Below are 26,192 nucleotides of genomic sequence, written 5' to 3' on the forward strand. Positions count from 1 at the left end.
ACCCACGTCCCTGTCTCTACGGCTTCACCACTCACTCACTCGGTCCCTCCTGCAGGTCTGGTGGTGTCGCCTATGGGGCGCCCTGGGGCCGGTGTAAAAGCTGGGCGTGAACTCCTCCCTCCCACCGGACCCTGGGGGCGAGGCTCCCCACCACCACCAGTGGCTTCTCAGCTTCCCACAGACCTCTCCCGGGGGAGGGGGCGGGTCTTTAGGGACAGGATTGGAGAACCACAGCTACACCCTGAGGCCTGGCTCCAGCAGGGAAACCAGGACTGGGGAGCCACCTTCTCCAGCATCCAGCTGCAGGGCAGAACCGCCTCTTTCTGTCTATCCTCACAACACTCACTACCTGGGCCACTCACTACCCTGGGGCCAATGACCTTCTCTCCTGACCAAGACACCCCTGACCCAGGCACACACTGTGCGAGGCACGACTGGAGCTGTATAACCTCTGGTTCCGGTTCAGAATTCGCTTTTCCCCTTTCCCACTCATCTGCCAGATCCTCAACGGAGGGCAGGGGCTCAGCTGCAGCGGCCTGGAGCTCTGTACAGGTGAGGGACAAGGTGTGGGAGTGGTCTTGATTAAGCCCCAGGTTGAAAGGAGAAACTGGGTACCAGCCCAGAGCAGGGGGTGGGGCGAGGGGTGCATTTTTAATGCTTTTTCCCAAGTGCCAGGAGTTGTTCCATGATGAACTTTTTTTAATGCTGTCATCTAGACAGTACCCAGTGTTTTTATGCTGAAGAATTCGTAAAACGTAAACATCCTCTCCAATAAATTTACAGAAGTGGCTCCAATACATCAGGCTCAGAGAAAGCCTCTTACTCCCTTCAGTCACACCTGTTCTAAACAGACAGCCTGGGAGGCACACAGCGACAGTGGAAGGACAATAAATCTTCAGGGGAAAGAGACTGTGTACATAGAGGACGTTTGGGAAGGACACGAGGGCGGCTGAATGCTCAAGATTACATCAGGAGCTGCTCTGAGGGCCAAGAAGACCACTTACACACCTCACATCCTGTACAGCACCCACGCATCACGATGGCAGCTAGGAGACACTCAATACGCTTGAGCAAATAGGTGACTGGTGGGTGCTCTGCTTTGGGGGAAAAGAGCCTTCCTGGTCTGTTACCAGCCTATTCGACTCTATCACAAGCCTCATCTATTACAGCCCATTCTAAGCGGGCAGAGCGCCCTGTAAGCAAGAACCGGGCTTTATCCTCTCTGACTTTTCAATAATGACAGACACCCAGTAAAGACCAAAGGGGCCTTTCCTCTTGGCTCAGAAGGTTACAGATTGGGCTTTTAACATTGCCACTCACCTAAGCCAATCTTGAACACCTCCCTGTGTGTTAAACGCTCGGGGCCTTTCACAAGCGTACAGGGCTCCCCCTCCCCAGGAGTCTCTTCATGTCCACCCCAGTTCCTCAAGGCTGACCACGGTGCCAGGTCACAATGCAACGATGCCTTCGGCGTCCCGGCAGTGCTTTCCCAAAGACTCTTCTCATATTGGTTTATTATTTGCTTCCTTTTTTGGTAGTGTCTTCTGGGTGGACGATACCTATAAAAAATCTTTGCTATTTTTTATTCCCAAATGAAAATGTGTATCTCAGGACTTCCCTGGCAGTCCAGTGGTTAGGGCTCCCCACTTCCACTCCAGGGGGCCATGGCTTCAATCCCTGGTCAGGGAACTAAGATCCTGCATGCCGCACAGCACGGCCAAAAATAAATACATAAAATATGGGTTTCTTTAAAAAAAAAAAAAAGTGTATCTCGTTCTTTCCTTCTCTTCAGTTTTAGTGTTTGGTTAATAATGGATGTGCAAGGAGGAATTTTAAAACGTGACAATGAAGACATTAAAAATATGGAAGGGGCTTCCTTGGTGGCGCAGTGGTTGAGAGTCCACCTGCCGATGCAGGGGACACAGGTTCGTGCCCCGGTCCGGGAGGATCCCACATGCAGTGGAGCGGCTGGGCCCGTGAGCCATGGCCGCTGGGCCTGCGCGTCCGGAGCCTGTGCTCCGCAACAGGAGAGGCCACAACAGTGAGAGGCCTGCGTACCGCAAAAAAAAAAAAAAAAAAAAAAAAAAAAATATATATATATATATATATATATATATATATATATATGGAAGCTCATGCTCCTGTCTGGCCAAAGGGGAAGGCCAGCATCAAGTGGCCCCAAGAGAAAATGGAACCGCCCAGTATAGGATAGAAAGCTTCCTCCTCGTTTCTCAGTTCAAAATGCCAATGGCAATCCTGGGAGAGAAGGCCCAGGAGGATGCTGCAAAATCTGAGATGGATATGTACCAGGTGAGGAGCCAGAGATGATAACCGCCTAAGCCACAGGTCAAGTTCAAATGTGACCTCACGGCTGCATGCCTATTTGCAATGTTTGGGGTCCCTCGAACATTCACATAGACTTGTCCCCATGGATTCTCCACCCTTCACCTTCCTCTTCAAGGTGAATGGGCTCATTCATGAGACCTCATTCTTTTCTTCCATGTTAATGTTCTGAAACCAAGAGCTCATTCGAACCACATTCAAGTTCATTCAGAACTTCCCCAGAGGCATCAGAAAGCAGCTCAATGATATTTCTATTCAGGAGCCTCTTCTGATCAGAAGCTCAATGATACTTCCAAAAGAAGTGTGCTTTAAACTTGTGCATGGATCATTCATGGGGTACCTTCTGGGCACCTCTGGTCCCTCCAAGCCCCTGATCCCAATTCTCCCCACCCCCCACCCACACAGCCCCTGCTGTGCTCCCAGCAAGGCTTACCTGGTCCAATGCCCACTTTGATTATATCTGCTCCTGAAAGAATAAGCTCTTCCACCATCTCTCCCGTCACCACGTTACCTGCCTGGGACAGAAAGAATACAGCTTGAGATCATAAACTACTCCTGGTGGAACAAAGATAAGTGATGGAGGAGCCCCACGTAAAGAGAAAATGGGAGAAAACAATGGACCAATCCCTGAATAGACTTTCAGTCTGAAATCGGTGGGCTGGAGTATTCTCCAGGTTTCCTTTCTTCTCTGTTAACAAGAACACAGAACTGGACCCCCGGGGCTACCTCTGCGAGAGCTGACAGCATGAGGAACTACAGAATTACATGACTTTAGAACTCCAAGAGACCTTAGACTATCGCGGTCAGGGCTTGTTGAACCTATCAGTGATGGACAAAACAAAATCTTACAGAGAACCCAAATACGTAAAATAAGCAATGAAACACTCTCTCTGCTGATTAAAATCTTTATTGTTCACAGTCTGTAAAAGCCCTGAGGAACTTCTATGGAACCCAGGATTAGAGAACTACTGCTCATCTCACAGTTGGGAAAATACCTGGGTATCCCACTCTAGGGTCAGTGGTTCCCACCGAGATATGAAAGGGCAGCACTGGAACGTACATCATTTGCAGAACAACATGAAGCTGTGGTCCCAGTAAACACACAAGCCAGGAAGTGGCAGAATCTAAAAACCAGAAGGATGCATCTGGTTTGAAAATAGTATATGTTCTTTTACCGCAGGAGTCTGCGAACACAAAAATAGCCCTTTTTATTACAACCCACTGCCCTGTGGATCCTTCGGCTGGTACATAGGATACTTGGCAAGATGCCTGTTTAAATGTTCACAACTATACAAAGTCTTATTTTGAGAAATGCATCCCTAACTTGTGCGACTGATTCTTTGGCATTGAAGCCCCCAAGTGTCTTTTCGCTGAATTGATTCCCAGAGGGAATATTTCTTTCCCCACCTAGACAAAGTGACTTTTAACTTTGTATAAAGGGATCTTGGAAAAGGACAGTGAGGAGGGCTCAAAGTTACTTTAATTCCAACAGCATCTGATAATGGAAAATGACAGACAGCCCAGAAAAAGGACGGGAACATATGAGAATATAGTACATGATAAAGATGGCCTTATATGTCATTGAGGGAAGAACAGTATTTCAATAGACAGAGCTGGGGAAAGGCATCTTTTGGAAAAAGGTACAGATTATTACTCATACTTTTCACCAAAATAAGCTTCAAATGGATTAATGAGTTAAATTAAAAGTTGTCTCCCAGATTTAGAAGAAAACTTTGAATACTTGTAATAAGCATAAAACAAAAAATATATATATAAAGATAGATCCATCTGTATGAAAATTAAAAACCTGTGTACATATAAATACACACACTCATACATATAATCAACAAAACTAATCAGCAACCTGGTAGAGAAAAATATCTGCAATTATGACAGAGTCACTAACATTACAAGAGCTCTTCCAAAACTACAAGAAAAATGCCACCACCTCACAGAATAACTGCCAAAGGACACGAACAAACTAATGAAAGAAATAAAAGTGGCCAAAAACATAGGGAAAGTGTTCAACCTCACTAGTAATCAAATTTAAATGAAGATACCAGCGAGGTACCACTTTTCACTTAAATTATCAATGATTATAAAGACTAAACACTGAAGAGAAAACAGACACTCATTCTCTGCCGGTGGAATGTCTACTCCAGAACAAGTTTTCCCAGAAAGCAATTTGTCCATGTAGGGAAATGCAAAAGTATGTATATCCTTTGATCCAATAACTTCCAGGATTTTCTCTCAAGGCAGTAATCACAAATAAGGTCAAAGATTTAACTACAAAGATGTATTATTTGTAACAGTGCAAACCTGCAAATATAGTCCCCGAAATGGGAATGGTTCGACAATCTATGACCCATCCATGTGATGTTTTCTTTTTTTTTAATTAATTTATTTATTTATTTATTTATGGCTGTGTTGGGTCTTCGTTTCTGGGCGAGAGCTTTCTCTAGTTGCGGCAAGCGGGGGCCACTCTTCATCGCAGCGCGCGGGCCTCTCACTATCGTGGCCTCTCTTGTTGCGGAGCACAGGCTCCAGACACGCAGGCTCAGTTAATTGTGGCTCATGGGCCCAGTTGCTCCCCGGCATGTGGGATCTTCCCAGACCAGGGCTGGAACCCATGTCCCCTGCATTGGCAGGCAGATTCTCAACCACTGCGCCACCAGGGAAGCCCCATGTGATGTTTTCAAGATTGGGTTGATGCCATCGGAAAATGCTTTCAGTATAATGTTAGGGGAAACAAAGAAATAGTAAGATCTCAATTTTGTTAGACAAGCATAGGTGTAGATGAAAACATACACCAAAATGCTGACAAATTATGTCTAGGTAAAGGAATATTCTGACTGTTATTAATCATTCTTCTTTACAATTTCCTGGATTTGACAGTAGAAATTGCATCACTTCTATAATTAAATGTGATTTTTTTAGGGTGTTTTTCCTTAAGCACAGGACCAGCATGAACTCTGAACCTCAAAAAGAACTTAGTAGGGGACTTCCCTGGTGGCTCAGAGGTTGAGAGTCCTCCTGCCAACGCAGGGGACACAGGTTCGAGCCCTGGCCCAGGAAGATCCCACGTGCCACAGAGCAACTAAACCCGTGCGCCACAACTACTGAGCCTGCGCTCTAGAGCCCACGAGCCACAACTACTGAAGCCCGCGTACCTAGAGCCCGTGCTCCCCAACAAGAGAAGCCACTGCAATGAGAAGCCCACGCACTGCAACTAACAGTAGCCCCCACTCGCCGCAACTAGAGAAAGCCCGCGCGCAGCAACGAAGACCCAATGCAGCCAAAATAAATAAATAAATAAATAAATTTTAAAAGAAAAAAAGAACTTAGGAACCCAAGAAACAAGATGCCTTCATTCTTCCTCCCTGGTTGACTTGCTAAAAATTCAAAATATATTTTAAAAATAAAATTAAAGTTAATTTTAAAAATAAAAATAAGTTAAAATAAAACACTTAAAAGAAGCTACTCTAAGCTCCCTACAAGGTTTCATTCTCATTGTGGATTCCCCACCCACCCAAACCTGATGCCTCCTACAAACCATTTGATTTTAAAAGGGCCTACTTTACACCAAATAAATTATTCAAGTCAGCTCAGGATGAACATACCAGGTACAACCATATGAGGTCAAATGCTGGAGAGGGTGTGGAAAAAAGGGTACACTCTTGCACTGCTGGTGGGAATGTGAATTGGTACAGCCACTATGGAGAACAGTATGGAGGTTCCTTAAAAAACTACAAATAGAACTACCATATGACCCAGCAATCCCACTACTGGGCATATACCCTGAGAAAACCATAATGCAAAAAGAGTCATGTACCAAAATGTTCATAGCAGCCTTATTTACAATAGCCCGGAGATGGAAACAACCTAAGTGTCCATCATCAGATGAATGGATAAAGAAGATGTGGCACATATACACAATGGAATATTACTCAGCCATAAAAAGAAACGAAATTGAGCTATTTGTAATGAGGTGGATAGACCTAGAGTCTGTCATACAGAGTGAAGTAAGTCAGAAAGAGAAAGACAAATACCGTATGCTAACACATATATATGGAATTTAAGAAGAAAAAAATGTCATGAAGAACCTAGGGGTAAGACAGGAATAAAGATACAGACCTACTAGAGAATGGACTTGAGGATATGGGGAGGGGGAAGGGTAAGCTGTGACAAAGTGAGAGAGAGGCATGGACATATATATACTACCAAATGTAAGGTAGATAGCTAGTGGGAAGCAGCCGCAGAGCACAGGGAGATCAGCTCGGTGCTTTGTGACCGCCTGGAAGGGTGGGATAGGGAGGGTGGGAGGGAGATGCAAGAGGGAGGGGATATGGGAACATATGTATAACTGATTCATTTTGTTATAAAGCAGAAACACACCATTGTTAAGCAATTATACTCCAATAAAGATGTAAAAAAAAAAAGAGCCCAGAAGCTCCCCCAGGTGTCCCCGTGTCCCCTGAACTGCCTGCGGGATCCTGAACCAGTGGTCAGACGCAGTCACGGCAGAGAGGGCTGAGCGTGGAAAAACCCAGAGTGATTACAAATGGCTTCCAGCCTGAGGACCACACAACAAGAATGCAGATGACCAGGAGAGGATGGTGAGTGTCCACTTGCAGGAACAAAATCTGTCCAAGTTTGAAACCAAGAAATAAGGGCAGAAATAAGGGCAGAAAGGAAAAGACAAATTCAGAAATGAGAGGGGCCAGGGCAGCGCCGCCGGGCTCCGGGGAAAGCCCAGCCCGTGGCCCAGGCAGCCTGCGGGCTCAGGGTGGGGGAAGCTGGCAGGGAGTGATTAGCAAGGAGTCCGCTTATCTTGGCTGAAGCAGCTCCTGTGGGCAGCGGATACCAGAGGCCCAGAACGTGACCGCACGCGGCAGCAGACCCGGCTCAGTCATGACCGGGCAGCCGGGACAAAACAGAAGCTACAGACCCTCAGCCGGGCCCCAAAGCAGGCAAGTGGAGATCTCCGCTAGGCAACCCCTCTTCCTGGGGAGGCCAAGCACTGTCCAGGCACCACTCTGGCTCGTCCATGTCCAAGACAGGTATGAGGGTCCAGGGAAAAGGCATAAAAAGGGACAAAACCTTTCAAGTACTTCTGTAGCATTTTTAAAAGTCCTCTGGGCGAGAACCAGCCCCAAGTCCTCCAGCTTTCCTTTAGACCCAGACATCTATGGCAAAATAAGTTCAGAAAGCCCTGGGGTTGAATGATGGCCCTCCCACTCGCCATGAAAGTTTAAGAAAATAGCTTCAACTTTGAGTCTGCATATATCCTGCTATAAAGCGGGACTGATGAGACCCACCCATCGTTGTCACTGTAAGGTTTATAAAGAAAGTTCGATATCCAGCTCCAGAACTTCTTCATCACCCTAAACTGAAATTTCATACCCATGAAACAATAACTTCTCTACCCACTTTCTACCAGCTCCTCTGAGGCCTTCTGCCAAGAAAAATCCTTCCTACAGAATGATCTAAGGCAGAGGTCAGCAGGCTGGATCTGGCCTGGGGGGCAACGCCTGATAGAAGGTGCTGGAACATTAATGCCAGAGCCTTCTCCCATGCCCACAAAGGTGTCCCTTTACCTACCCATGCAACCAGGGACTAGGAGACGCTATCAGGGCAATAACCGCCTTGCATGGCACAAGAAACTGAGTTTACTGTATGACTCTCAAAAACAAACATCGGCTGAATCTCTGAGGCCTGTCATAGCTTCTGCCGCAGTTTCAGTTCACACCAGTTCCAGAAAGAGGGTGAAAACAAAATCCAGGTAACTCGGCCTGAGAGGGCCCTTGTGCTTCAAGGAGGTATGTTCAGCTGCCCATGGCCGACACCTGTGAGGAACACTGAAGAGCGTCCGCCTCTTGGGAAGAGGCACAAAGCAGGCAGGGCCTCCACAGGGCTCAGAACCTTGTCTGACCATGACAGCTGGAGAAAGAACCCAGGCAGGTGCCTGAGCCGCTGGCCACAAATGGAAATGCCAAGGGCGTGCCAGTGGCTAGCTGCGGGTCGGCCAATGGTGGCTGGCTTGACATTCCCCAGGGAAGCAGAGCTAGTCTCATCTGAACAGATCAGGTGTCACGGGCCTATGTCCTCAGGACCAGATCAGAAAGAGCCGCCAGGGACTTCCCTGGCAGTCCAGTGTTTAAGATTTCGCCTTCCAATGCAGGGGGTGTGGGTTCGATCCCTGGTCGGGGAACTAAGATCCCACATGCCTTGGGGCCAAAAAACCAAAACATAAAAACAGAAGCAATATTGTAACAAATTCAATAAGGACTTTAAAAATGGTCCACATCAAAAAAAATCTTTAAAAAAAAAAAAAAAAGAGCAAGCCACCAGCACAAAGGCACTTCCCAGACCCAACGTAGGGACCTCTGCATCCCAATGAGCCTGAGCTGGCAGGTGGCCTGGCTGCAGCATGGTATAAAGGAGAGATGCCAGGCCCTGGGGACAGGCGCTGAACCCCAGGCCCACCTCTCACTGGCTGCGTGACCCTCAAAACTTTCTCGACCCAAGATGAATTTCCCATCAATTAAAGTACAACAGGTGCCTTTATCTTACACAAGGACAAATTATTATTAAAAGAGAAGCGCCTGGTCCACGCTAGTGCCTTTTTTCCACAGTACCTGGAACACACCCAAGAACACATCATTCCCTTTCCTCTCTGAAGGCCACCAGGCAAAGGCCCAGAGGACTTGTCACACTCTTCTCACACCCAGCATCTTCACAGGACCCTTTTCTGCCAATGACATTTTCTAAACATCCCTGCTTCCCCCCTCTCGACCTGTGGCAGTGCTTGCCTTAGGTGAAAGACAAGAAAAAAGGGTCCACGTAAATCCAGAATGTGCTGGGCACCAGAAGCAAAATGGCCTCGCCCCTGATGCAGACACCCAGGAATCGCCAGCCTCTACCGACACCACTTCTGAGCTGCGCTTCCGTTCACTGCGGTGTAACCGTCACAGTAGCACTCAGCACCCGTGTTATATACCTTTCAGTTTCCAAACACGACAAATGCATCCTCCCAATGCCTCCCAGAGCCATGAGAGAAATTACCTTCCTAAAAACCAAGGACATACGAGTACCGGGGGTTTCCAAGTGAATCACAGACCTCAGGGCTCAGTGCAGGCAAAGCACGGCTGAGGAATAAACACCTACCTCGCCGAAGCCTCGTGCTCATCGCTGGGGAAACCAACACAAACAACAAGAACACATTCCCTGGGCAGCCGGCAGGCGCTGCAGAGGCACCTGCCATTGGTGGCTGCCCGGGGGTCCTTGGGAACTCTGCGTCAATCTCCCCCTCCCCGCCTCACTCCCCACACCCCAGCAACCCCCAGGCCCTGCACTGGCCACGATGCCCTTTCCCTGCCCCGCCAGTCCACACCCTTCCTGCACCGCCCGCCTCCCCGGGGCCTAGTGGAAGGAGGGAGCTTCATCACTGAAGTTAACAAGGACAGAGCATGTTAACAGGTCTCCAAAGCCTGGACTTTGAACTCTGACCAACCTGACCTCAAATCCCAGCTCCGCCGCTCAACATGGCTATGACCTTGTGAAAATCCCACGGTCAAAGAATCAGGAATTAGGATTCCTCATCTGTGGTAAACGTGGGACAACAGTTCCTACTCTTGACAGAGATGTTGTAAAGAAGAGAAAGAACAAAGGTAAGCCTCCTGAAACACGGGTATTCAGCAAACGGTGCTCCTATTATCAAAAACACGACCACGCTGGCAGCACCGTTATAGGTGGGGGGTGAAATGAATCTTGCTGTTTCCCACCCAACTCAGACACGGTACAGCTGGTTGACCTTCGGACAATTCTTGATGCTTTCCTCTCACATGACTGGAGAGCATAAAAATACTTTAAAATTTTTGGAAATCCTTAACAGATGATTCAACTCCATCAGCAGAAATACTAATTCCTGTCTCCCAACTTCCTTAAAATGATGAAATGTGAGGAGAAATTAAATTCAAAATTTGTAAAAGGAAGACACGGAGAACAGACTTGTGGTTGCCCGGGGTGGGGGGGAGGGGGAATTGGGGAGGGATGGACTGGGAGTTTGGGATGAGCAGATGCAAACTTGATATACAGAATGGATAAACAACAAGATCCTACTGTAGAGCACAGGGAACTATACTCAATATCCTGTGGTAAACCATAATGGAAAATATGAAAAAGAGTATATGTATATATATAACTGAATCACTTTGCTGTACAGCAGAAATTAATACATTGTAAATCAACTATACTTCAATAAAACAAATTTAAAAAAAGAAAAGAGAAAACTGGGTTCAAAAAAATTTGTAGAAGGAGAGTTAGGTAAATTATCTAGGGGTCAATCAATAATTGCCATGTTAATTAAGACTAGTGAAGACACACAATTACAATATAGATTTTCCAAAAGCCCAAATTTAACCCTAAACCTTCTAGTTCATTTTTCTGTAAATCTGTTTCCCAGCAATAAGAGATATACATTCTAACTAGCGAAGGTGTTAAAAATTAGGAAAATACCCCCCAAAAGGCAGGAAAAGTCAAAAATAAAGACGTTAGATAAAACAAGACACCAACTGATTTGCAAATAATTGTTGACTACTCTGAAGTGTTCACATTGTGGATTTCAACTCTTACAGCAGTTTTCTACTGGAGAGGAGACTGGGGCAGAGATGACATAAATATGTTAAACAGAAAGCCAGTTACGTTTTCATTTTAAAAAATATACCCTTTGTTAAGCAGTGACACAGACCTTAGTTTAATGGTCTCACATGGTAAGAAACATTGATGATATTTAGCAGAGACAAAGAGCCAACACCTTATGGCATTGATCTGGATTTTATATATTTTTTTTTTTCAGAGCAGAGCCAGTTTTCAGATCGTCATAGCTGCTGCCTCTCCTTTTCCTGCTGATTCTCAACTAGTCTGCTAAGAAGAAGGCACCAAAAGCTACGAAGAGAACACAGCTCCCCGGACACCCCACACACGTCTTTCTCTGCTTCCCCATCCAGAGGAGGTCGTCCCACCATACCTACCATAATGGTGTGTTCTGGAAACCTGGCCCGGACGAGCTTCACGAATTCCACAAAATGTTCCGAGTATCCATTGGCCACATCCAGGCAAATAAACTTAACCTGCGGCACGGCTTCCAGAATGCTGCTCATCTTTTCCAGATCATTCTTCCCACTGCCCGAACTCACGGCTATATGCTGTACCAAACAAACCAAAAGGCGTAAGACACGAACAGTAACCCTGCCTCCACCCACGCGCCTGCTCTGGGCACAGCACCGTGACCCTCTGAGGTTCACCCTGATCAAACAGACACACGGTGGACCGGCTCAAGAAACATGCAGCAGCAGAGGTAAAGGAGATCCACTTCTTCAGCTACCTAAACTGACTCTGCCGTCTTTTCCACCATTAAACTGCACACATCCTGAGCCCTGGGCCTCAGCCACAGAATCTCGTGCCTGCTCTTGTTTCATCTCCTCAAGCTCTCCACGTGGAACTCGGAACCGTGGGGCTGCTGGTGCAAATCCTCCTCCAGGAGGAGAGGAGAGGTAGAGGGAGCCAGGGTGGCTGGTCTGCTCAGGTTCCTCATGCCAAAGCCGTGGCCATCACCCTGAGCATCTCGCTGAGGCGGCGGAAAGGAGGGAAAGATGTCTAAAACCCCTCTGATAAAACTCCTTCCTGGGCTTCCCTGGTGGCGCAGTGGTTGAGAGTCTGCCTGGCGATGCAGGGGACTCAGGTTCGTGCCCCGGTCCGGGAAGATCCCACATGCCACGGAGCGGCTGGGCCCGTGAGCCATGGCCGCTGAGCCTGCACGTCTAGAGCGTGTGCTCCACAACGGGAGAGGCCACAACAGTGAGAGGCCCGCGTACTGCAAAAAAAAAAAAAAAAAAAAAAGCAAAACTCCTTCCTGTTTTCCTTTTCACTCCCAATGCAACATTATCACCACATGCGAATCGTAACCTGCACGGGTTGCTGCAAGTCTCAGTGTCTCCATTCTAGAGGCAAAATGTCCCAAAGTGCGAGAATGAACGAGCCCCGAAAGGATCCTCCCCATCTGCACTGGAACGTGCTTACACCTGAAGCCAGCACAGTCTCCTCCGTGACACCCTCTCCCCCAAGCTCCTCAGCACTGGCGCTCTCCAACCCACCCCGCTGCTCCGCTCAAAATCTGCTCTTTGGATTTCAGTAATTTATGCCTCAACAAAACTAACCCATGGGATTGTGGCCAGAGACGGCATCTCACCTTTCACGAGATATTTATATTCTATAAATTTATATAATGTTTATATCCTAATTCATATCTCTAAACTATAAGCCACAGATGAGGGACATATCTTAAAATCCTTTGTTATTCCCCCCAAATCACAACAATGTAGCTACAACTCAGATACTGAATGTAAGCGGACTGGTAATGTGATACATATTCACTCCAACTTTCACTCCTTCTGTTTACGATCTGACCTGTGCCCCAAATCCACACATTCTTTCCCTCCCACTGAGTTCTGCTACCATTTTTATTTTTTCCTTCATTTCTGTTAAAGTTTAGCAGGTGAAACTCAAGATTGGTTAGTTTCTCTCAGCGCCACAGAGTTTGTACCCTGTTCCCTTTTTAATGAGCTCTAATTTGGTGGGAGTGGGGAAGTGAAATGAGGACACTTGGTAATGAAAAAGCCAAGGTTCTGATGAATAATGCACTGCTGGAAACTCATGCTCCCCAAACTTCGTCCAGAGAAGAGGGGAAGAAGGTGAAACAGAGATAATCCATTAGAATAAAATACGGCAAAAAGGGAGGACCCACTAGTGAGCCAGAACTATTTGATCTCTGAAACCACCTTCTCCCCAGTCAAAATCCACACATAGTCAAGGCACAGGAAAAAAAAAAAAAAAGAAGCCAGTGTAACTTCAAAAGCAGTACAATATGAAGTCATTTTCCAATCACAGATGATCTCACCATGTAGAAAAGCATCTAAATGCAGAGATTCCTCTATGGCACTGACGTAGAACCATTGAAGTGTGCCAGGATCAAAGTCTGTTGTGTTCTATTGGGATTTTTGTTATCTGCAAACTGCTTTTTTTTTTTTTTTTTCAGTAACAGTGTTACTGAGATATAGTCAAAAACAATTCACCTTTGAAAGTGCACAATTCAATGGTTTTAGTATTTTTGGAGTTGTGCAACCGTCACCACAATGAATTTTAGAACATTTCATCACCCCAAAAGAAATTCCCACACCCTTTAGCCCTCACCCTCAAACCTCTCATCCCACAGCCTTAGGCAACCACTAATCTACTTTCTGTCTCTGTCTCTACAGGTTTGCTCATTCTGGACATTTCATGTAAACATAATCACGTACACAGCCTTCTGTGTCTGGCTTTTTCACTTGGTAAAATGTTTAAGATTCATCCATGTTGTAGCATGAATCAATATTTCATTCGCTTTCACTGATGAATATTCCATTGTATGGATATACCAGATTTTATTTATTCATTCATCAGTTGATGGACATTTGGGTTGCTTCCACCTTTTGGCTATCACGAATGATGCTACTGTGAACATTTGTGTACAAGGTTTTGTGTGACCATATAGTTCTATATCTGTTGGGTCTATACTAGGAACAGAATTGCTAAGTAATATGGGAACTCTTATGTTGAACCTTCTGAGGAACTGCCAAACTGTTTTCCAAAGCAGCTGCACCATTTTACATTCCCACCAGCAATGTAGGAGAATTCCAATTTCTCCACATCCACGCCAACACTTTTTATTATCTGTCTTTTTTTTTTTTTTTTTTGCCATACGCAGCCCTCTCACTGTTGTGGCCTCTCCCGTTGCGGAGCACAGGCTCCGGACGCGCAGGCCCAGCAGCCATGGCTCACGGGCCCAGCCGCTCCACGGCATGTGGGATCCTCCCGGACCGGGGCACAAACCCGTGTCCCCTGCATCGGCAGGCGGACTCTCAACCACTGCGCCACCAGGGAAGCCCTTATCTGTCTTTTTGATTAAAGCCATCCTGGAGGGCATACTGTTTATTCCACTCCATTATATTCAGCTCCAATTATAACAACTTGCTATAATTAGGTATCTTTTCTGGTCAAAAGGCACGTTTAGAATGGACCCGTTCCCCAGAAGGAAACACTGCCAGGTCCTCTGCAAGTTCTCATGATAGAATGCTTCATTTCTCAAGGGAAAAAAGATATTCCTTGCAGGTAAATCCTAATGTTTTTGTTTTTTTCTTGTGGTACGCGGGCCTCTCACTGTCGTGGCCTCTCCTGTTGTGGAGGACAGGCTCCGGACGTGCAGGCTCAGCGGCCATGGCTCACAGGCCCAGCCGCTCCACGGCACGTGGGACCCTCCTGGACCGGGGCACGAACCCGTGTCCCCTGCATCGGCAGGCGGACTCTCAATCACTGTGCCATCAGGGAAGCCCAATCCTAATGTTTTTAAAAAAGAATACAGTACAGGCTTCCTTGGCAAATTCCTGGCAATGATCAACGGCTGGGGGACCACTATTGCCTTCCCCCAGTTTCTCCTTAGGACTCTGTGTGTCTATCTGCTGCCAATTCAAATCCTTTTGACAACCCTATTTTCTTCCGAGTAGCATGGACATATATACACTACCAAATGTAAAATAGATAGCTAGAGGCCACATAGCACAGAGGGATCAGCTTGGTGCTTTGTGAGCACCTAGAGGGGTGGAATAGGGAGGGTGGGAGGGAGACGCAAGAGGGAGGGGATATGGGGATATATGTGTATGTCTAGCTGATTCACTTTTTATACAGCAGAAACTAACACACCATTGTAAAGCAATTATACCCCAATAAAGATGTTAAAAAAATAAATAAATAAAACGAAAATGGAAAAAAAAAAGATTTTATTCCCCCTGCAACAAATGTAATTTATAACCAGGGTGGAGTCATACCTGCAGGCATTCTGGGTGATTAGCGGCAAAGAGCTTCCAGTCATCCAGGGCGTAATGCTTGTGAATTGCTGTAAGCATGGAGTGCTAGGAAATAAAACAGCACCATTAGGACGAGAAGTCAAGGGAGTTCCACTCCCCCAGTACAAAAGCATCCAGTGTTCCAGCCCTTCAGGCTTCATTTGCTTTGAATATGCTTCTAGGAGGCCCAAACAGATCAAAGTGTAACTAGGGAAATCACAAAACCGCATTTTCCACTCTAATCTGATCAGACAACACAGCATTCAAGATTTAGGAGGCAATGCCAGGAGGCAGGGGGGTGGAATAAGGGAGAATTCTCAGAGCCCTGGGCAGCCCCCACTTGACTGAGGCCAAGAGCAGCACAGAGGGCTGGTCCCCTGCCCCTGCAGGGCAGCCTGAAGGCAAAATTATGCTTAGTCAACCCAAAAGAACCTCAACTTCTACCTGAAAGCTTTTCTTTGGGTTCACAATCTAAACATCTCCTGCTAAAAGCTAAACCCATCAGGCAGTTGGTATTCTTGAGGGAGGGAAGTGCATAAATCATAATCCTAAGTCTATGACTATCAACCCAGCAAGCGTTTACTGAACACCTACTTTGTGCAAGCGCTTCGCATACATTATTTCATGTGCTTCTCAGGACTTTGTATAACAATAGTAGTTTCGTGGGCAGAGATGGGGCTTAAGAAACTTAAGTTTAAGAAATTTAACAATCGTTTGGCCAAAAAGGGGCGAAGGCCAGAATCAAACTCGAATCTGAATGCAGAACCCAGGCTCCTCCTCCTGTATCAGGGCCTCGCTCCTAACTTCTCTCAGTCCCCTCTCCTAAAATTCTACGACTTAATGCAAGACACTAACTCAGTGGATCTTAGCAATGGAAGATTCGTAGGACCCGCACATGATTAGCTATTTCAGTGCATACTGTCTTATTCATGGGGCGTCTTTCCTGTGCAAGTGGGAAGAGCACAGCAAGTTCTCCGTTCTTCATGGACTAGTAATCTGATATGTGAATTCATCAGGGCTATTTATTGCCCCCTGATTCCATGCATTTTTACGCAAACACATAATTCATTAGTAGCAACGGCTGATCACAGCAGAGGGAGGAAAAGATAGGGAGCAAAAAATACAAATTCCTTTTGCAATTAATTTATTAGCCTGTCCCAAAGCTCGTTGGGGGCTAAGGGCGGACAGACTAGGCAACTGATCCTGGACTCAGACAGACCACCCCCCACTCTATTTTGTGACTTCGTAATTTGTTTGAAAATCTCCCTTCTAATCACGGGCTAATAATGAATCCCAGCACCTCCTGAGGTTAGACATGCTGTCCACAGCAAGAAGCTCTTTCAACTAATTGGATTTATCTTTTCACTTGGCAGGCATTAGCTACAGAAATAGATGCACATACTCTGTGCATCAGAAGCAGACATTTCACATCTATGATGAATAAGTGCACCAAACCTCGGACACAAATGCAGACACAGATGTGTGAGATGAAGATTTTGCCCACAAACAACTTTGTTTTTATTTTTCTAAAGCCAGGGCACTAGCTACTCCCTTTACAGGCAATAAGACAGCAGCTGGTTCAAGGGACCCTGAGCTTGTACTAGTACCTGTCGGTGTAAGCTGGGAGACAAATCCCTTATTCTGGAGTCAGTCTGGGTTTGAAATCTTGGCTCGGTGACTACCTGCCTAAATGCCTTGAGCCAAGCGACCTCTCCTCCCTTTCTCTGCCTCGGTTTTATTATCTGTGTAAGGAACCCACCTGTGTGAGCTGTGACCACATCATACACGTTACAATCAGTGCTTGGCACCTAAGTCTTCTCCATAATGATGTAATAAATGCTACAGAACAGACGAAGAGGTTCCGTCTTCATCTTAAAGGTGCCGTCACTCTTCTATTAATATAACCTCATCAAACTGTATAATATGGCACAATGTCCAACTTCTTTTTGTGTCTCTAATTTCCAAAAGGATCACGAGCATTTTCAAGACAGAAATGGATGCAGATCTAGACCATCTCCCTGAAGGCAGAGTCCAGACTCCATCCACCTTCGGATGGAAGAGAGAAAAAGAAGTGCCTGTAGCAACAATCAGACTCAGAACCGAAGAGTTCGGCCACAGCGAATGACCTGAAGTGTCTCACTTTTCTCTTCTTCCCTGTGTCTGAGCAAGTCCAGGGTGGGCTACTGACCACCTGTCCAGTGTGCTTCTCAGAGGGAAAAAGCCCACCGTCCTACCTGTGACATCACCACTGCCATCTCAAACGTCCCCACGGTGTCCATGTTAGCCACAATGATGGGAATCCCCGAGTAGGTCTGCTTTGAGTTCCGAAATGTGAAGCTTCGCTCAAGATCCACCTATTGCAAAAGGGAAAAGAAGTCCTTGGCTCTTTATGTGATTTGGGTAGAACTTCTAGAGTTTGGAGCAAGTGGAAAGGACACAAAGGAAGTGTATGTCCCTCGGTCCCTGGATTCTCTTAGGGGTTGGGCCAGGGGTTCCAAAGACCGGTGAGTCCCTGACGAAATGGAGGCATGGGTTGTTATCCAGGTGCAAAAACTGAACCGGGGTCCTTACAACCCTCAAGCACCAGTACAAAGCACTGCACGTTCTGCCATCAAGCCCAGCCTCCAAGTCAAAAGCTCCCCGCTTCAACAGCCTCTCCCACCCCCCTGCCACCTCTGGCCCCAGCCTGGTTCATCCTAGCCCGAAACACCCACATACAAGTCACCTTTCCCCACTTCCAAGCACTGGAGGGACAGTTCCCCTTCTGGGAAAATCCACTCCACTCTTCCCTGCCAGCCAAGGCCCTCCCTTTAATTCTCACCTTCCGAGAGAACCAGGCAATCCAAATTCACCCTGCAGTCAGCTGCAACCCATAACTCCCTTAGCCCTTCAACCTTCTCAGCTATTTTGTAACTATCAGCATCTTTCAAAGAGCCAGGAGGAAGGACATTGCAGCCATGTCTGTGCACATAACCACTTGTTCCTTTGACTTGCAAAGAGCTCCAATTCTACCGTAACTCCAACCTCAGGGTATTTATGACTAACTCAAGCGACAGGGAATCCAGAACGAGAGCTAGGCCAGGAAGGTGGGCTCAGCAAAAGCAGTGGGTAGGGCCAGGCGCTGGCCAAGAGCTAGCAGAATCGAAATCACTTCTTCGACCCAGGGCAGATCCCGGGCCTGTATGCGCACAGAGGCAGTGCTCATCCTTCCCCTGCTCTGCTCTTATCCCAAGCCCCCCACCCCACCGCCCGGCAGGCTCCACTTCCCAGGCTGGTTTCTGGCTGGGTTTGGGCAATGGGGTCACCGGTGGCACATGGGAAGACAGTGGGGGAGATGGTCCTGGGTGTAGTCAGGGTAGTTCTCCCAGACCCCCTCTGCCTTGGCCTGCATGGTCTTGGTTCCAGCTCACAGAGTGATCCCAGGCCTTGGGATCCTCCCCTTGGGGAGTGGGCTGTCTGCTGCCAATCTCTGGGGTCCCTCAGTATTCCATCCGGCGTCTCAGCTGTGTCACAATGCCTTGTATTAAATTTCCTGTTTTAAATATTCAGCGATGTTCGTTTCCTCAGCAGGACCCTGAGGGATACAGCCCCTCCAGGAAAGGGGCACTTCCCCGAGGAGAACTGGCAGGACAAACACAGGTGTAAATCTTAAGCTTCTGCAAGAATTTGGACCTACATTAATCCTGGCTGACTGAGGACAGCGGCAGTAATCATTTCCTACCAGTATTTATCTAGAGGCTTCTTCTATTTTTTCACTGGAGGTGACTTTCACCTTGCCATCAACATGTCAAAACACCAGGGGGCACCTCAGGTCCTTTTCACACCTCGCGCTCCCCGACCACAGAAGGCTTCCTGGGCTAACGAGGTCATGAATGTGGCGCCGCTGGCCTTCAACAGCAATCAGTGAGGGCAGATGAGACGCTGTCACTGAGGGAGCACTTGTGGAAGGCAGCTCATCCCTTTCCCCACTTCCTTCACTACCATCCTTGGCTCTACTTCAGTGAAGCAAGTTCGATCTGCATCCTGAAAGATAACTGAAGGCATCTATTAATTGCACCCTTCTGGGCTGCTAATGGCCTGCTGACATTTTGGCTTTACAGGCTTAAAACAATCGGAATTCCTTGGTCTCAAATTACTTATACTCCTTCCAAGAAGCGTGGGGAGGGCTGCTACGCTCTGCACCCAGCTGAGCTCACAGTGGGTTTTTCTTGGCGCTCCAAAACAGTTCTCCATGGAAAAGGTCAGCCTTGGCAATGAACTCTTCCCCTCATTTCTACTCTCCTGCGTACGGCGGAGTCTATGCGATCCTTAATTCTAGGAACGAGAAATAAAATACCTTCCCCGACCTTATCCACACAGACAGAAGGACACAGACACACACACACCCGAGACGACCAGTTGTTCACGGAGAGAAATATTTTAAATATTCTAGCCACCAGGAACAAAACTTGGCACTTAATCTGCCACAGCTGGTCCACGTACCAAATATAGCACCTCCAAACTCTCTCTCTGCTAAGCCTGGTTTGAAAGGGCACAGAAAGTAATAAGCCACCCCTCCCCGGCCTCAGTAATGCATGTTTCTGCTGTTCTTTAAACACACCTTCGTCATACTCCTGCAGTCCAACATTTGGGGGCCCCACAATACAAACAGAGGCCCACCTGCCATGTTTCTAAACATCTCAACGTTATGAGCAACGTGTAAGAAGCTGCTACACAAATTTTGCTGTATCCTCCTACCTTTACAACACAATTTCACTAATGACCTGGAAAGCACCAGAACATGGTGCCATGGGAGCCAGCCCTGGCCCCGTCTCTTCCCACGCACATCCTTCTGGGCACACACGGACACCCCAGTCTGCACACTAAGCTCCACGCACACACGTCCATCCCCACAAACAGCGGTCACCTGGCCACTCTCTGAGGTTAGAGGCGAGCATATCGGCAGCAAGGCTGGCCCTTGGGAAACACACCTGGGGAAGAGGCCCCCCCCCCGTGCAGGCCTTGGAATCAGCTCGAAATCATTTGGGCAGGAAATCCAGGATCCTGAGTATCTGGAACATGGCCTAGAGGGAAAGGCCCAGCCCTCAGCTCTGCCCAGTGAGGAGGGGACAGGGGAGCAGAAGTGGAGCCCGGGGCAGGGGCCTCTTTTCCCTAAATCTATGGCTGGTGCTGATTAAAGCAATTCTCTTATTAGATTATTATCTGTCTCACCTGTAGACTGCAAGTTGAAGCCTAGGGGCAATGCCTTTCACCTCTGTGGTCCTAGTGGCTCAAAAAGGGTGGAATAAATTAATGTCTGGCTAAGGGGTAAGGATGAGATTGTTTTGGCCCCCAGTCTTTCAGGGCAATGCGTGGTAGGCCCCAGCCCGGCCCTCTGAACATGCTTGGTCCCCTGGAAGTTTCACCATCAGGTGTCAGGATTCAGAGATGCGCATGCAGCCACACACTACCAGAGAACCACGGGGTTCCACAAATGCAAAGGCTCCGGTGGCCAGTCTGTGTGCACATCAGAATCACGGTGGGATGACTCCCAAAATACACATGCTCAGGCCACCCCAAACTTAATAAATCAGAACCTCTGTGTTGGAGACCATGTGTGTATTTTGGAGCGTCTCCCCAGGTGAGTCTGATGCATGAAGAGCAAGCCTCATCAAACCCTCCAATGTTACAGAGCAAAATCCACAGAAGCTGTTATGGTTTGAACTGTCTCCCCAAAAAGGTATTGAAATACCAACCATCAGTACCTGTGCATGTGACCTTACTTGGAGATAGGGTCTTTGTGGATAATCAAGGTAAGATGAGGTCATTAGGGTGGGCCCCATTCCAGTATGACTGGTGCTCTTATAAAAAGGGGAAATTTGGACAGAGACACACAGAAAGGGAGAATGCTAATTCAAGAGGAAGGCAGAGATCAAAATGATGCATCTACAAGCCAAGGAACACCAAGGTTATGTGTAAACAACCCGAAGGCAGGAGAGAGGCATGGAAGATTCTTCTCCCTCACAGCCCTCAGAAGGAACTGCGAGACAATAAATTTCTCTTGTGTAAGTCACTCAGTCTGCAGTACTTTGTTACCGCAGCCCCAGGAATCTAATACAGGGCCCCGGTAATAAAATAACTAGCTCAGAGCTTGGAAGAACCCAGGCCTCCTTTCTCCCAGCCGATATTCTCTCTACTCTGCCATGGTCTCATTCCCCTGGGGCCAGCCTGCTGTCCACTGAAGCTGGACCAGAACTCACAAGAACCGGTCCACTTGTCACTGGACTACTGGTGAACAAACGACTACGGAGTCGTAAGGAGACTGATAGCTCGTCAGGTCATGTCTTCTCTGTCCCAGGACAAGTAAGTGGCCAATTTTCCACTGCAAATTCCTCCACTGTCTGACTTCCAAAGTTATGGTAGTGTTAAGTTTGCGGTTTTTAAAACAATCTCCCTAGCTTAAGGACTAGGGTGGGACACTGGAACAGGAAATGGGTCCTGAGGAAGAAAATGCTCAGGGAGTCAAGAGATGATGTCACCTCCCCAGTGTGTCAAAGAAAGACAAAGTTCTTGCCCAATTGACAACCATGTCATTTCCTCTGAAAAGATGACCCAAATGCTCCCACATAGACCTGTGGCCCTTTATTCTTGTGGCCCAAAGCCTTGTGAAGACATGAGCATGGGCAATGGATGGACAGTGAGGATGACTGCCTATCTGTTACAACCACAGGAAGGCAACCTGGGCCATCTCCACCTGTAGCCTTTGCCTCTGGGAGTTGACCTCAAATTCATTTTATGTGACACTTGTGGAAATGCCCTTGCAGGAGCACTAAACTTCCGAGGGGAAGGGCACTCTGCCTTTCTCTCCATTTCCTGCTCACCGCCTGATGATCCAGCAGCAGGCTCACCTCTTAGCAAAACTGCTGCAGTGATAAATCTTGTCAGTTGTCATAACTCTCCCTTCCCAGCCAGACTCTGCTTTCACAGGGTATGCTTTCTCTCCCGGCTCCAGTGTTTTCTCTCCTGGCACCACTCAGATCTGCTCTCTGGTTAGGCTCAAAGTCCGGTCATTTACCATTTAGTTTCAAATTTACACTCAGGTATCCTTCTGCCTGGGGGCATACATTTAGGATTCTATCTGGTCGTACAACGCAAACGTACATCTGCTTACATGAAATTTTAGGCATCCACAAGCAAACTGCGAAAACCCTGAGAGGGGATTAGAGGTCCACCTAGATCCCTCAACATCACTGAAGCAGGCAGCCAGGTGATACCGGGTGGCCAGCATGCAGCTAAACCATGACGAGAACCAAATGGAAAGGCAACGCCAGCTAACTCAGGTTTCCAGGCAGGAAACTGGCAAACGTGGGAATATGAAAACACTTCTCAAGGACACAGAGCTCTCACTGCTATGTGTACATGTAGACTGCAAGGTGTCATGGGAAGCTGGGACATTATCACTTTCAATCAGCCCAAATTATGAAACCAAATGATGCATGACAACGCCACACGATTCCCTGGGAAACAGTGATTCATTTTATTACATAAATCCTGAGTTTTACCTTCACAAGAGGTTTCCTGCTTCAGAAAATACACATAATATATCCTTGTTTTAAACATATAACTTTTCTTAAAATAAGTTTCTCTCTACTAAATGAATTGTGAATATTTAGACTATTGAGGCCAACAAATTACTAGTCTGCCCAGAATCCCCACATCTCATCTTGGCCTGGACTCAGGTACCAGCTACTGCTTAGACTTCAGGAGGAGACCAAGGCCTGCCATCCCAGCTGTTTATTGTTCTTCTAAGGGTCTGCCCCACTCTTTAGCACCCGGAAGGACACAATAGAGGACAGGAACAGAGTTGAGCAATCCAGGGGGATAAGGGTTAATCATTCCTCGCCTCTTCCAGTCCTGGCTCCAGCTGCCAACCCTCTTGCTTGAGAAGGTGAGTTGGGAGGGCCTGGTCATTGGCTAAAGCAGCAGCAGGCTTCCTTAATTCAAACAAGCCCTCAGATGGCAGCACCAGGCACTGCAGTTAGGAGTCAGGCGGGGGCACCGGCAGGCAGCCCAGGGCCTCGCGAGGGGATTTATTTATGGTCCTGGGAGCAGGACGGATGGAGCAGTACGCTGGCTCAGCCTCCTGCTGTTTACTTCTCCAGCACCCGCTTCCAGACCCAGCAGTCTCCTCCCCTTCGGCTCCAGCTCTCAGCCCGCCACGCAAAGCCACAGTCACCGGGATACACGACTCCGGGGGACTCTGCCTTTGTGTGCAACTAGTTTAGCCTTCACAGCTTGACCTTCCTCCTGCCCCCCTCCCTGGCTATGTCCAGTCTGGTCTCCACCTGTTCCTCAGGCTTTGCTCTCATTAAGGCAGGGCCAGCAAAAACGCCTTCACCCCTACTCCCGCACCCCAGTGCTCCCAGCTTCCCAAACCCTGGGCTGGACTGAAGCGGTCCAGTAAGTGGGTGCCATCAGGCACGGGTCTGCAGCCCCACTCCCAGAAATCCACTGAAACGCAGAAAGTAAACCCTAAACTTTTGCCCCGGCGTTTCCCTGTTTTGCAGACGTTTTTTAAAAATTCCATTGCTGGACCTGTTACTAAAGCAGCCAGAGTTCCCCGCACTGAGAGACACTGCCCCCAAATCTCCTCTCCCTTTATACTTCGTCTCTGCTCTGTGTACCACCCCCCCCATCCTCTCTAAGTCACTTGGCCCCTTGGTCTCCGCTCCTCTGGGGTCTAGTTCTATTGTGTGCTTCCCCTCGCCCACCCGACCGGACGGATTTAGAATTTTAGGCCGGAGTCGGACCCCTTAAAGACACCTCCAGTCCTGGCAGGGAACCAGCTGCCCTTCCCCCCTCTACAGTGGTGAGGAGGGCAAACGGGTCAGCGTCCCATCCATCTCCAGACACACAGAAAAGCTGGCAAAGGCTGGCACATCCCAGCGCCTTGCACCCACCTACCCCGCGCCACCCGAGCAAAAGATCCCACCTCGGCTCGGCTCTTGAGGCTGCTTCGCTTGGGTCGGAGCAGGACATCCTTGAAGTCCAGCTTGAGATCGGCATCTATGCGGGGCATGGCGCCGGCGGCGCGCTCGGGCCGGCGCGGCGAAAGCCCGCAGCTCCTCCCTGCGGCACGGGCTGGGGGGCGGGAGCAGCCGGGGCTTGCGGGGGACTGGGGAAAGGGGGCTGGGCGGCGGGAACGCGGGGCTTGCTGCGCCGCGGCGGGTGCTCGGCCGGGCGCGCACAACGAGCCCTTAAGGCCTGCGGACACCTGCAGCCGCGCTCGGCCCGCCCCCGCGCTCTGGAGGCTCCGCCCCGGCCCCGCTCCCCACCCCACGCCGCCTGCCCCCCGCGGCCGGGGCCCAGGGGACGGGGGAGGGGGAGAATCGACGAGTTGGGGACAGACCACACGCATGCTAGGAAACCCGCTTGTGTGACATTTTTAACCACCGCCGGCCCCTGTTGACGGCCTTGCTCATCGCGATGACCGAAGTGGCGGGGATTGGGGAGGAGGCGGAATGCACACCGTCTTGTCTGTCACCGACGTCCCCTATAGGGAGACTAGGCATGTGACCGCCTTACCCGAGGAAAAGTCCTCCCCTTGAAAGGCTTCCCTTCTCCTTTCTCTAATTTCAAGCCCCGTGCGCCCATCAGGTGCTGAGTCACACCTCTCACGTGCCAAAAACTAAGAAATCCCTGGGAAGTTGGATCGAATTAGGAAAAGAGAGTGGGCAGGTGAATCTATTTAGCAGCAGTGGGCTTGTTGAGGCAACTTTTGAATTCCCCTTGGATTTCAGGGGTTGCTTGGTTTGCATAAAAGCGTGATGGCTGTAGTCAGCGCAGATCCTGGGATTCGAGGGACCTGAGCCCCTCTGAGAGTTATGGGTGATGTCAGTTTACTTTTTTTTTTTTTTTGCGGTACGCGGGCCTCTCACTGTTGTGGCCTCTCCCGTTGCGGAACACAGGCTCCAGACGCGCAGGCTCAGCGGCCATGGCTCACGGGCCCAGCCGTATGTGGGATACTCCAGGACCGGGGCACGAACCCGTGTCCCCTGCATCGGCAAGTGGACTCTCAACCACTGCGCCACCAGGGAAGCCCCCGTCAGTTTACTTTTAACTCACTTGTTGACCACATGGGGCCGTCATTATGCATTAGGAACATGCTTAAGTGCTCGGCCTGCACCTGTTCGTTCACTCCACAACAACCCAGATGAAGGAGCCGGTTTGCAGATAAGGCAAATGAGGACCGTATAAAGGAAATAACTTGGCCAAGGTCTCAGTAAAGTTAAATATAAATCTCTCAGCCCTTAAAACTTACTACAACGTTAGCTAAAGCTGCTTTTGTCCTGGGACCTCTCTGCCTGGGTTCAAAACCTGACCCCACCACTTTCTAGCTGGATGACCTTGGGGGAGTCACTTAATTTCTCTAAACCTCAGTTTTCTCATAAGTTAAAAGGTGAAGAAAAACGTTTAATGCTAACCTCTCCCAGGTTTTTGGGAGAATTAAATTGTGTGTCTCCCATAGTTACTCAATAAATGGTAGCTATTTATTTGGGGTCACACGTTACATTATGTGCTTTATGCTTTATATCCTCAAACTAGATTGCACAAAGGTAGGGATCACCTTTCATTTTCTTCAGTTGTCTGTAGGCTCGACCTGTTCTCAATGAACTCATATTTGGTACAGCTGACCATAAAGACATCAAAATATTCATTTAACACGAATTCTGCAAATGATAAAATTCTTAGCCATCCCACTTGCTCTCATCATCTTTGTCCCACAGGAAGTTCTTGAAGTTCATGAAAGGAAAGGAAGGTTATCTGGGAGAGAATGAAAGTTGCCACAATTAGCTGAGCCAACGAAATATTTATGACCCTTCTTGAATCGTTGTGAGGCTCCCAGCTGGGCCGCTTATTTTCAAAGTAGTG

General features: G+C 48.2%; 1 protein-coding gene across 1 annotated transcript in view; it reads right to left on the minus strand.

Moving 5' to 3' along the window:
- Positions 1–17,555, minus strand: part of GMPR (guanosine monophosphate reductase) — a 38,443-nt gene extending 20,888 nt beyond the window's left edge. The window contains exons 1-4 of the mRNA XM_082638848.1: positions 17,516–17,555; positions 15,264–15,347; positions 11,376–11,549; positions 2,777–2,858 (exon numbers count right to left, since the gene is read on the minus strand). Coding sequence (XP_082494974.1) covers positions 2,777–2,858; positions 11,376–11,549; positions 15,264–15,347; positions 17,516–17,536 — 361 coding nt within the window. The 5' untranslated portion in view covers positions 17,537–17,555. The remainder of the gene's footprint in view (positions 1–2,776; positions 2,859–11,375; positions 11,550–15,263; positions 15,348–17,515) is intronic.
- Between the last annotated feature and the right edge of the window lie 8,637 nt (positions 17,556–26,192).

The sequence above is a fragment of the Mesoplodon mirus genome (assembly GCF_964341445.2).
Source record: "Mesoplodon mirus genome assembly, chromosome: 12".
Classification (NCBI taxonomy): domain Eukaryota; kingdom Metazoa; phylum Chordata; class Mammalia; order Artiodactyla; family Ziphiidae; genus Mesoplodon; species Mesoplodon mirus.